The sequence below is a fragment of the Lactuca sativa genome, chromosome 5 (assembly GCF_002870075.4).
Source record: "Lactuca sativa cultivar Salinas chromosome 5, Lsat_Salinas_v11, whole genome shotgun sequence".
NCBI classification, from domain to species: Eukaryota; Viridiplantae; Streptophyta; class Magnoliopsida; order Asterales; family Asteraceae; genus Lactuca; species Lactuca sativa.
Window position 1 is genome coordinate 243,304,080 of NC_056627.2, and position 12,360 is coordinate 243,316,439.

Genomic DNA, 12,360 nt, shown 5'->3' on the forward strand with positions numbered 1-12,360 from the left:
GCGGGGATTGAAGATTAGTGATCTTAGTGATTTTAAAGAACTCAATATATTTGAATCCAAGGCGTCGTCTAGGTAAATATATGAGGATGGGTCAGATCTGCGGCGGATTACTGCTAGAACTGCCCCGACCTCTGTATTTAACATACATGAGATTCCCAGCTCTTTTGATTTTCTGATTTTGATTGTTTTGTCATCTTCCTCGTCCTCGTCATCTTCCTCATCCTCATCATCATCTTCGTCATCGTCTTCCTCCTCTTCCTCCACCTCCTCTTCTTCTTCGTTTTGTTTCCCCATTTAATTCACCGATTTGAATAGTGACGGAATCTCTTTTGCAATGGGAGCATATGAAATTACCATTTTTTTTGTAAAGATTTACTCTGTTGAAGTGAGGATAATGTGTGAAGGACAGGGGTAATTTGGGAATTTAGTATGTGAAACTAGGTGTAAAAGGAAGAAAGAAAGATGGGTATGGTGGTGTGAGGTAAAACAAGAGGATGAACCGAATGGTAGTACCTAAAATTACTCTTTATATTTTGGTTTTCAGTGGCTATAATTCAGTTTTTGAATATTTCTACCTCTAATCTCTCACTTCTAAAATTATAGTTTTTATTTATTTATTTATTTATTTATTATTATTTTTTTAAATCCTTTTAACCAACATATAAAGCAATTTTATTTGTTAATATCATTAAACCAAAATATGAACAAATTATTCTCATAATACATTACTTGACAATAATGATGAAGATCATTTTTTGATCAAATAATGGTAAATTTATATGTAAAATTTATCATTATTTGATCAATTATTTGATCAATAGGCTATTTTGGGAAAGCCTAGAGCCACGGGGAATCATATATGGGCGTGGCCACGGTTTTAACGTGAAGATAATGATCAAGACCCTCAATTCCCGATTCTTTTCCAAACCCACTCATTTTATACCCTCCATGAGGGGCATCTTTGTCAAGTGCTAGAAAACAATTGACCCACACCGCACCAGCTCGAATCGATCTTGACACTGTGTTTGCAATGTCAATATTCTTTGTCATTACGCCTGCTGCAAGCCCGTATTTTGTGGCATTTGCTCTCTTGATCACCTCATCAATAGTCCTGTATTATTCATCATTAAGATATATGTTGTAAGTAAACCTAGGTTTAATAACCGTTAATCTTTATATTGTAGGGTGTAAATATGTAAAAGTGGAAAGTTTGGTGGTTGAAATAAGAGAAATGGAACTTTAAGGTGAATGTATCCTATCTATCTAGAAAAAAAAAAAAAAAAAAAAAAAAAAACTTACTTGAACTTGAGAACGGAGATAACGGGGCCGAATATTTCTTCCTTCGCTATGATCATATCATCCTTCAAAACCAAACACCAAAACGTAAACGAAATTAATAACCGTAAGAGATGTATAAGATTTTGTTTGATGTGTTAGATGAAAAAACTAAGCTTTTAGTTTAATATGAGTTATTTTATTAATAAATTATCTCAAATAGCTTATCAATAGGCTAGCTTATAAGCTATGAATTATGATAAACTATTTTTTTTGGTTTAGTCAAACACTAAATTACAATAAGCTAGTTTATGCGCGTCAAACATACTCATATTATATCTATATACCGTAACATCTGTGAATATAGTTGGCTCGATATAATATCCTTTCTTTCCAAAAGGTCGACCCCCAATCAACAAAGTTGCACCTTCCTTCTTGCCATGCTCAATCAATGAAAGTACTTTCTCATATTGTTGTTTATTGCTCTACGTAAGGCTCAAGTTAACATTGTATAAATCAATGTGACATATGAAAGCTATGAATAATTAAGTTTGAAATCCATAATTTTGTTATACCTGAGGTCCATGACGAGTGGTCGGATCAAATAGGTCTCCAATCGTCCAATCTTTCGTCTTTTCTGCCAACTTATTAACAAACGCATCATGAATTCCTTCTTGAACAAAAACACGAGATCCTGCCACACATATTTCTCCCTGTATGTAAAACGAGTTATTTGTTGCCTTTTAGTATACAACTTCAACATGGCGTAATTTAATTACTTTTTTTTCCCTCAAACTTTGTGATTTTCTATAATATTTTAAAACAAAATTTATTATTGAAACAAAAAGAAAAATGGCCTTAGAATATACCAATAAAGAAGGTTGAATTATATATATACTTTGTTAATGAAATTTCCATAAATAGCAAGATCAATGGCTTTATCAAAATCTGCATCATCGAACACTATGAAAGGCGATTTCCCTCCTAGTTCTAGCAACACAGGCTTTAGATTGCTTGTCGCAGCAGCTTGCATTACTAGTCGCCCAACTTCCATGGACCCTGTAAAACTAACCTGGATTCATCACATCACAAAAAAGAGAGATCCGTTAACAAAATACTCAATTTTAAACGTTCTCTTTTGTATATTACCCCATAATTTTTCTTTTTGGTTGTTTGTTTAACTATTAATGTTTTATTGTTAGTATCATTTTTGTCCAATAATTTAAGGTTTGTAAATTATATTAGAAGTGTTATTTTTACCTCCATTTGGAAAAAAAATTCGGTCTTTACATATAAGTATTACGAGTAAAAAAAATAAAAAAGAGATAGGAATAACCGTATCAATGTCCATATGGGAGCTTATAGCAGCACCAGCGGTTTCTCCAAAACCATTGACAATGTTAATCACACCATCAGGAATACCCGCCTACATCAAGAAAATAAATCAAAGACATGAAAACATAAATGAATCAAAATAAATCGCCAAACTAACTTCCATTTTAAGTAATTTATAAACCAATTCAATCATTTTTGTTCACATTGAGGTTCTAGTAAACAAAAAGACTTAACTAACCAATTTAGACAAGTGAGCGTAAAAGAGAGCCGAAAGAGGTGTTTGTTCAGACGGCTTGACCACCATGGTGCACCCCACGGCTAAAGCCGGTGCAACCTTCATGGCAAACCCTTGAGAAGGGAAGTTCCAAGGAATGATGTGTCCCACAACCCCAATGGGTTCACGCAATGTGTAAGCATGAATACTTGTACTCATTTTAAGCGTTGTTCCATGGATTTTATCTGCTGCACCTGCATAGTAGCGAAATAGCTCTACAACAGTTGGGATTTCTAAAGACCTAGACAAACTTATGGGTTTTCCACCATCGATCACATCTAAGGTTGCTAATTCTTCAACATTTTCTTCGATCAAGTCTGCGAATTTCAACAATATCTTTCGTCGTGCCTGATCATAGGAAAAAAATAAAATAAATAACAGTTGTATGATACAATTTATTGGTTGATTGTTTAATTAGTTGTTACTGATACACATTAATCGAATTTAGAGTGAAATGGAGAAATATGATGGAACAAAAACAAATTTGGTTTGCTCAAGAATAATGATTTATCATTCCGAAACCAAATTAAGTATAATAGAATGAATTACCAGTCCTTTACATAAGTAGCCGAGTCAAATTCGAATGATAAATATGATTGATTGACAGTTAAGTCAAATTCAAAAACTACATGTTTGTCATCCACGCTAGAAAGGTTACCAAGAGAGGCACTATTTTCACATTGATTGGCATAAGGTTTTCATCATGGGAGGAACTCTTTCAATATAATGAGCATCTTCCATTGGTTATCATTTATGACCTTTGTTGGGTTGTCTGATATATCAGATAGTAACAATCCAATTATGGTTTTCTTAGTGCATCTAATTCCATTATAACAATTGTAGGAGTTCTTGACAAAGATCCACCCATTGATATCGCAAAGATATAACTGACCTTCGTAGCATAATAGATCAAAACAACACACCACTTGTCCAAATGCAATTTGATTCTCATTTAGAATAACCAACACATAATACCTCTTGTTAGTGATTAGGGTTTAGGCCCAATACATTTAGGGTTTAGGTTAAGCCATTTTTATATCTCTATTTATATTATATGACCCTCACAATTAATAAACAATCTATTTTATAACCTCTTTTATTCCCCATAACCGTTATGAACTTATTCTGCATAACGGATATTACATAACTTGAAATCATGACATTACAAGCAAGTGAAGCAACTATATCTATGTGACATTTCATGGAACACCTTGTTGGATATCTCAAATCTTTAGTCTTTTTTCATATGACTATGGATAATCATCCCATTCCTTGGATAAAAAAATCTCTCCGCTTATTCTCTTTCTATAAGCGAGGTGGAGGAGAACAATAGCGAAGTGGAAGAGAACAGTAGCAAGCAGAAGTGGGAAGAATCTTGGGAATAGTATTAGACAAACATTTTTGGATGAGAATCATATCGATTTTGGTGTAGAATTGAGCAAACGGTTACGTAGGCAAGGAGAAAAGCAGCCACGAACAACGCAAATAGAAACAATATAGAGAAATTTGTTTGTGGCGACGGAGAATGGAAGAATGACGATCATGAAGGATAACCCCAAAATCTTTGAGGTGGATGTCGAAAGAAGAACATCACGAAAACTACATAGAGACCAAAATCGAATTTGATGAAGGAATGACCATGGGTTTGCCGGTGGTCTACTTTAGCCAAAACAACAATGTTTTAGAGGTTCTATACCTATATGTTCCGAACTTACTTGGTCATACATTTTAGATTATAATTTATTTCCTTGTATGAAAGATACCTTTGTCTTTATTAGCATATATAATTTCTTCTTTCTATTTATGTATGACTTTTAATTCTTAAAACCTAACAAAACATAATAATAATAATCAACTATAAAAACTAATTTTGTTATTTTGTCTATTATACATTTTATTTTATTTCATTTCATCATAAATTAAAGTAGAAAAATATTGATATTTGTCACCATATCATAAATACCATCTTACAACATACATGTATGCACAACATACCTGGCCAGACAAACGAGGCCAGGGTCCATGGTCGAAAGCGTTACGGGCGGCTTTGACAGCCAAATCAACATCTTCCTTTGTTCCTTCAGCCACTCGGGTTATTATTTCTTCAGTCGTTGGATTTGTTGTCTCAAATGTTTTTCCTGTATGTACGTAGTTTCAACTGAGGTTACACAAAAAATCATTTAAACATGTCTAAGCATGATTGCATACCTAAAAGGGAATCAACAAATTGGCCATTGATGAAAAGCTTAGTGAACTTGATCTCATTGGTGGCTCCATTGCTTTTGGAACTCATTTCTCTCCCTTTTTTGTTCTTTCAAAATTTGACTTGATATGAGCTTATATATAGGCCTTCGTTAGTTATATCATTACCGACGAGTAGCACAATTGCACAAATATTTTGAAGATTCATTTAAAAGGGCATAAATTTATTTGCAAGTTTTTTCGATTGTTGGTTTAGAAGATAAATAGTAATGATAAATATATGTAAATATCAACGTTATTAGATAACTGTTAATTTATTTATATAAAAAAACATGTTAATATGGATTTTTAAACGGTCAAATATTTCCCATAACTTTTTTTTTTAAATACCTATAACTATTAGGCTGTAGCAAAAAGGACACTTTTCTATAAGTCAAAATGTGTATACGTTCTTTTTGTTGTAATTAATTTTTGTTGTAATAGTTTTACTATTAACACCCACGGCATTGAATGTGTGTTATACTGATATCAGGCTACTATAGTTAACTAGCTAGCTGAGACGATTTGTGGTGGGTTGTATTAGGATGATTATATATTTATAGACATTGTGCAACTCGTATTTGACAATTTTTTAAAAATTTTCTAGAAGGTATCTTATCACATGTAAAATACGTTTATTGAGTATGGTTGGAGACAAATTACATACATATAAAACATAAAAATGACTTATATTATTATCACTGTCTTCAAGGAATTATTGCCCTTTGATAGCTTGTAGCGTCTAGAGCCATGAATTTGGTCATGGAGGTATACACGTATAGTAAACACATATTCGAAATTCAAAATAGTGTTGATAAAAAGTTGTGAAATATTTAAAATTGTCTATCCTAAAAACATGATATAAAAAATTGACAACAGGATCCACCGAATCTTTATTTGCTGAAATAGGTGGATTATGTGTTACCGAAAATATGTAAAAATGCGTCATACTCGATGAAAATAGACAAACAATAGTTTATAATTTGATTATACATGCTGCCCTGCAAACTTATTTTTGATACATTATTCTGGAAAAGAAAAAAAAAAACAATTATTAAAAATTAAAACTAAGCATAGCTGTACCTTAAAAAGTTGGGCAATTACAAGGATAAATAACAAGACTAATGGTCATTAACTCATTATAAGAATTAAGGATAAACATACCTCAAGAGTTACTTTGGTCCAAATAATAATATTTTTTTGAATAAAGAGATTATTGTATAGAAATGAAATTCGAAGGAATTATAATAAGAGGAAAGGAATCTGAAATGTTTATGGTTAGACATGAATGACATGCTTGGTTATGTTTTTTTGTTTGGTTTTCAAATCGGTTGATCATAGATTAAAATATTAAAGAGTTTTGAGTTAATTGGCCATTAAAATTCCACGAATGCTATAATTTAGCCATTTAAGTTCTAATTACGCTAATTAAATCATATTGAACATTTACTTTTGTTTACATTTCCCTCTTATGAAATGGTTACTTCAAATTTGTTCGACTTAAGTGATCATTCAAATTATAAAAACGTCAAAATTTAGTTATCTAAGTTCATCCGAACTTTTTAATTTTTTAAAAATTTATTTATAAACTTTTTACAACTTTTTTATACTTACTTAAAAAATAGTTATAAACTTGTTTTATATTTTTTTTAAAACTTGAACTACAAACATATAAAAAATACACTTTTATACAACTTCTTTTAAATGAAAATGTATTTAATATTTAAATTTTTTAATAATCTTTTTGAATTTTTTATAGGGTTTTATACGGAAAAATCTCACTATTTTGGGAAATTTTTTAATAAAATCCTAAAACTTTTTTTTAACAAAAAAGTCTTTATTTTGAAAAATTACATAATCTGTCATTTGTTGTTCAGATATAAAAAAAACTTTTCGTTAATTTGGACAAATATAAAATAATCAGGACTTTTCTGTTAAAAAAAACTTTTAGAAGTTTATTAAAAAAATTCCAAAATAATGAGATTTTTTTGCATCAACTTTAATAAGACTATTTTGCAACTTTCATATAATCATTTTTAGAATTTTTTATAGAAATGTCAAAATTTTGTCATCTAACTCAAATCGTGACTATTTTACCCTTAGAGACCATTTCTGCAACCAAACTACAATGACCATTTCTACATATATTCTTTTTATTTTTATTAAATTATTATATATTAATAAATGTTGTTTTTATTGGATTATTAATTTCTTTTAATTAATTTTTTTAATTTATTTGTTATCGGATATTTAAATTGGATTATTATATAGAGAAATTGTTAGAAAAGTCTCAATATTTTCGGAAAATATTACACTTTAGTCCCAAAACTTATTTTTTAAACATAAAAGTCTCAATTATTTGATTTTACACGATAATATGTCGTTTTCTGTTAAAAAAATAGTTAATGTCATAAAAACCATCAAATTTTCAGAGTTTTGTCGGTCTTGTCCAAAGTTGAAATTTATGTTCATTTTTACCTAAACATTTTCGAAAAAATGTTCAGTTTTACCCCTTTACCGGTGATAACAGGTTTTCCAGGTTACTATTATATTAAATTCGCAAAAAAACCCCTTAAGTTTACCATTTTTTTTTTTTTTCGTTTTTACCTTTAAGTTTATAATTTTCTTTTTACACTTTTACCCTAAGTATATTTTTTTCATAATATACATATTCATATGATTTTTCTGCTTGAACACGTATAATATGAAAAAAAAGATACAAAGGGTAAAAGTGTAAAAAAAATTATAAACTTAAGGGTAAAAACATAAAAAAACTATAAACTTAAGGGTTTTTTTTGCAAAGTTAATATAATGGTAACGTGTTATCACCGGTAAAAGGGTAAAACCGAACATTTTTTTTGGAAAATGTTAGGGTAAAAAAGGACATAAAATTCAACTTTGGACAAAACCAACAAAACCCTGAAAACTTGAGGGTTTTTATGACATTAGCCCAAGAAAAAATGACTTTTTTTTTGTTAATTTGAGCCAAAATAAAGTAATCAGGACTTTTATGTTCAAAAAATAAAATTTGGGACTAAAGTGTAACTTTTCTGAAAATATTAGGACTTTTCTGACAATTTTCCTATTATATATGAATAAATATTATTTTTAATATATAATATTTATATATTAATAAATATTATTAAATTGGGTAATTAATTTATTTTAGTTAATTTAGTTTATTGGAGTAATTCTTTTTTATTGGATTATTATATATTAATAACTATTGTTGGATTAATTTTTTACATTATCAGAATATTAATTTTTTTAGTTAATTTTTTTCATTCCTTTTGGTTGGATTAATTCTTTTTATTGGAATATTATTTTTAATTTATTGTTTTTTATATAATAAATATTATTTATTTGTTTTTTATTGTATAATATTAATTCTTTTTAATTTTATTAGTTCCACCACCAAGTTGTCGGAATACGCAAAAGCGCCGCCTCTCATCAATGAAAATCATCGGGATCACCGCCAAACACCTTTATCAGAGGTCCGACGTAAACCTTACTAGCTTTTTCCATCCAACATCACCGGTAGCCACCTGCGATAATCTCTTAACAATCCGCTAGAATCCTCCATATCCCACACAATGCACAACAAACACTTATAAACATTAAAAGCGGTGGCGATGATTGGATCATGGTAGTCGTGTTATTGTAGGTGAAAACCACCATCCTTGTAGTTTCATTGGAGGTCGGACAGAAACGCACAAACATTTTCCAACCAATGATGCCGGTAGTCACATGCGATAACACCACTACCATCACCCGATCACCATCACCACCACTTTTAATGTTTATAGAAGTTTGTTATGCATTCGTTGATGAGAGGCAGCGTTTTTGCGTATTCCAACAACTTTGTGGTGGAACTAATAAAATTAAAAAAAATTAATATTATACGAACAAAAAATATAATAAATAATATTTATTATATAAAGAAAATAATGAATTAAAAGTAATATTCCAATAAAAAAGAAAAAAATAGGAATTTAAAAAATTAACTAAAGGAAAATATTAATATGATAATGTAATATTTATTAGGATATAAACATTATAAATTAAATATAATATTTATTAATATATAATAATCCAATAAAAAGTATTATTCCAATAAACAAAACTAACTAAAATAAATTAATAATCAAATATAATAATATTTATTACTATATATATATATATATATATATATATATATATATATATATATTAAAAATAATATTTATTCATATATAATAGTCCAACTAAAATATCCGATAACAAAGACATTAAAAAATTTTAATTAAAAGAAATTAATAATCTAATAAAACAATATTTATTAATATATAAATAGTATATATTAAAAATAATATTTATTAATATATAATAATTCAATAAAAAAATAAGATATGTGGAAATGGTCTTTATAGTTTTCTTGCAGAAATAGTCTCTGAGGATAAAATAGTTATTTTAAAAAATAATTAACAGCTAAGCTGTTAAATTTAACGGAAAAGGGACAAAAACCATTAAAAAAACTTGTTGATAATGCAAAATCTATAACTTTTAAAGGTTTGGACCTTAGTCATGTAAACTAAAAAAACACAAGAACAATTGTTGCAGTTTTATCGGTTAGCTAGTTAGTAGAAACCATATGTTGATGGAGTTAGCTTAGAATGGTTACAACCATTGGGCAACTCATAATTAATGTGATTTCATTCATGTTCTAAAAGGTAATGATACTATAAGCGTGTGAAACAAAACTAGCTGGAGACCAGTAGCTAGAAACTGGTAATATAAAAGTTAGGTGCTAGAAGCTTGAAGATGGAAGTTGTAGCTTTAATTTATATATAATAAACATGTAAAATTACGTAAAAAAAACTTATCATTGATTTTTAAAGTGTAATTAAACAAATTTAGAAAATATAATATAGTTTTTTTTCTGTTAAACCTACTTGAATTAGAATTTGGATTTGAACCTTTTTTTTTTTTTTTTTTTTTTGCTTAAAAGTAGAAATTTGTATTGTCCAACAAAACTTTTTCTTAAAACTAAGGGGTGTTTGACATTCATTTTAAAACAATTTTTGGATTTTTAACTTTTCCAAAAAGTTAAAAAAAAAAAACCAAAAGATATTAGTAAAGCAGAAAAGTTTTTTTAAAACAATTTTTTGCCATGAAAAAAAAATAATTTAAAGTCATAAAAAGTCTTAAAAATCAAGCCAAACAAAATTTAAAGACATGGTTTTAGAAAAAGTTCTTATATAAAAAGCCATTTTTATAAAAGAAAATTTAAATTAAAAAAGAAATCCAAAACACACCCTACAACTATTCTGATGTATAAAAACATGAGGTTCGCTAAAAAAATCTTATTTTACCATATAAACAATTTAATTAAATTTTAAAATATTTTTATTAATTAAAATTACATGGTTTTCCGAAAAAGTTAACTATAATTAGTTATTTATAGGTTTTTATAAAAATATAAATAAGATGTTTAAATGATGTCTTATTAGCATGGCTCAAAAACATAAAGATAACTTTGTGTTGCTTTTGCCACCGTCTTTTAAGTTATTATTGCCTCTACTTGTTAACTATGAGAAACAAGAATAAATATGGGTATTTTGCCCCATAAATTGCAGCCACACTTAATGCAATACCAGCTACCCTTTATCCAACTTTAAACCTTGAATTTAACATTTTAACCCCATTTATCACTATATAACCAAACCTTCAATGAACTTTTCACTCATCTTCCTATTTTTAATTTTAACCTCCAATCTTATTTGACTTCTGACCTTTGACTTTGACTGTTACAAAACTGCAATCTTCTTCATCAATGGCAACCATAGGGAAGCTTGATGTTGAAGTGAAGGTGCAATCTAAAGCAGATAAATTCTTTAATAGCATTATGAACTCTGCGACCATCTTTCCTAAAGTTTGCTCTGGTCTCTACAAAAACGTTGAAGTTCTTGAAGGCGATGGACAGAACGTGGGATCTATCCGTGTGGTTCACTTTGCTGAAGGTATGAACAATATAATTCCCTTTTTGGTGTTCATATCTAACATATTTAATTACTACAAAATATATAGGGTCGCCAATGAAAACAGTGAAAGAGAGGATAGAAGAAGTTGATGAAGCAAATATGAAAGTGGTATATAGTGTGATTGATGGAGATATGATGCAATCCTACAAGACTTTCAAGGCTATTATTGTGGTGATTCCTGAGGGAGAAGGAAGCCTTGTGAAATGGTTTTGCGAGTATGAGAAAGCAAATGTTGAGGTTCCAGATCCTAGCATGATTACAGATCTTGTTGCTAAGAATTTCCAAGCGGTTGATGCTTATCTTCTTCAAGCATAAGATGCATGTATTTGATCAACTTATGTTTGCTATAATAAAATACATGCAATAACATTCATATTTACGTAATTTGAGTTTTATAACATCTACTCCTAGACAACATCTTGTAAGAGAGATGCCCCTTCATTATGCAACTTTGACATACCTCCATTGTTAAGAACCACACCTTGCTGTAGGGGTGAGCATTTGGACCGGCCCAGACCGAACCGGACCGGACCGGCTCTTGGACCGGACCGGTTATGGAGAATTTTGTGGACCATGGACCGGACCAGATGAGTCGTGTCCGTGTCCGTGTCCGTGTCCGGGTCCACGTCCGGGTTTTCCGGTTTTTGGACCCGTTTGAACCGGTACAACTTTAATTGCATAGAGTATAATAAGTAATCTACATTGATGTATAATATTATAACTTGCAAAATTAATATGTTTACATTTCATGCCTAACTAATCTACATTGATGTATAATATTATAACTTGCAATTTGCAAAAATTAATTTTCCAAATAAAAGCAACTAACATATAAATCAAGTTCACCAAAAAAAGTTAAACAATTTTAACAAACATACAAAAGTATTACCGTAACAACAAAAATCATAGTTTAAACTTTAAAATCAATTAAACTAACAAATTTCATAAACTCATAATCTAATCTTCCATTGGCCTATTCCCCATATCATTGTCATCCATATGTAACATATTTAAAGCTTGTGCAATCTCTACATAAACACAAATGAAAATGTTGTTAGTATTTAATAAAAAGTAATAATTGTATAAAAAAAGAATAAAGATTGTAATTTTTTTACCTAAAGCTATATCATCATCGTTCAAGATGTCACCAACGTTGTCAACTATCAGATTTGTAAACTTTATCACCCAATCTTGGGTGCATAACAAAGATTCAAC

General features: G+C 29.4%; 2 protein-coding genes across 2 annotated transcripts; one reads left to right on the forward strand and one right to left on the reverse strand.

The window, feature by feature from the left end:
• Positions 1 to 662: 662 nt before the first annotated feature.
• Positions 663 to 5,316, reverse strand: LOC111897913 (aldehyde dehydrogenase 1). The gene is made up of 9 exons (XM_023893867.3): positions 5,093 to 5,316; positions 4,880 to 5,022; positions 2,849 to 3,232; positions 2,612 to 2,701; positions 2,174 to 2,347; positions 1,851 to 1,988; positions 1,623 to 1,760; positions 1,300 to 1,361; positions 663 to 1,111 (listed from the first exon to the last, which is right to left on the reverse strand). The coding sequence occupies exons 1-9, from the start codon at positions 5,175 to 5,177 to the stop codon at positions 838 to 840; spliced, it is 1,488 nt and encodes a 495-aa protein (XP_023749635.1). The 5' UTR covers positions 5,178 to 5,316; the 3' UTR covers positions 663 to 837.
• Positions 5,317 to 10,865: 5,549 nt separating this feature from the next.
• On the forward strand, positions 10,866 to 11,529 carry LOC111897915 (MLP-like protein 423). Its single transcript, XM_023893868.3, has 2 exons — positions 10,866 to 11,124; positions 11,192 to 11,529. The coding sequence occupies exons 1-2, from the start codon at positions 10,938 to 10,940 to the stop codon at positions 11,458 to 11,460; spliced, it is 456 nt and encodes a 151-aa protein (XP_023749636.1). The 5' UTR covers positions 10,866 to 10,937; the 3' UTR covers positions 11,461 to 11,529.
• Positions 11,530 to 12,360: the final 831 nt, after the last annotated feature.

Bases quoted from the DNA above. Each gene is read 5' to 3' on its own strand.
- LOC111897913 (XM_023893867.3), bottom strand. From the start codon at position 5,177: ATGAGTTCCAAAAGCAATGGAGCCACCAATGAGATCAAGTTCACTAAG. The intron at 2,348-2,611 runs GTTATTCCTATC...TGATGAATCCAG, and splicing joins CCCATATGGACATTGATACG to GTTAGTTTTACAGGGTCCAT. The intron at 1,761-1,850 runs GTATAACAAAAT...AGCCTTACGTAG, and splicing joins CCACTCGTCATGGACCTCAG to AGCAATAAACAACAATATGA.
- LOC111897915 (XM_023893868.3), top strand. From the start codon at position 10,938: ATGGCAACCATAGGGAAGCTTGATGTTGAAGTGAAGGTGCAATCTAAA. The intron at 11,125-11,191 runs GTATGAACAATA...CAAAATATATAG, and splicing joins TGTGGTTCACTTTGCTGAAG to GGTCGCCAATGAAAACAGTG.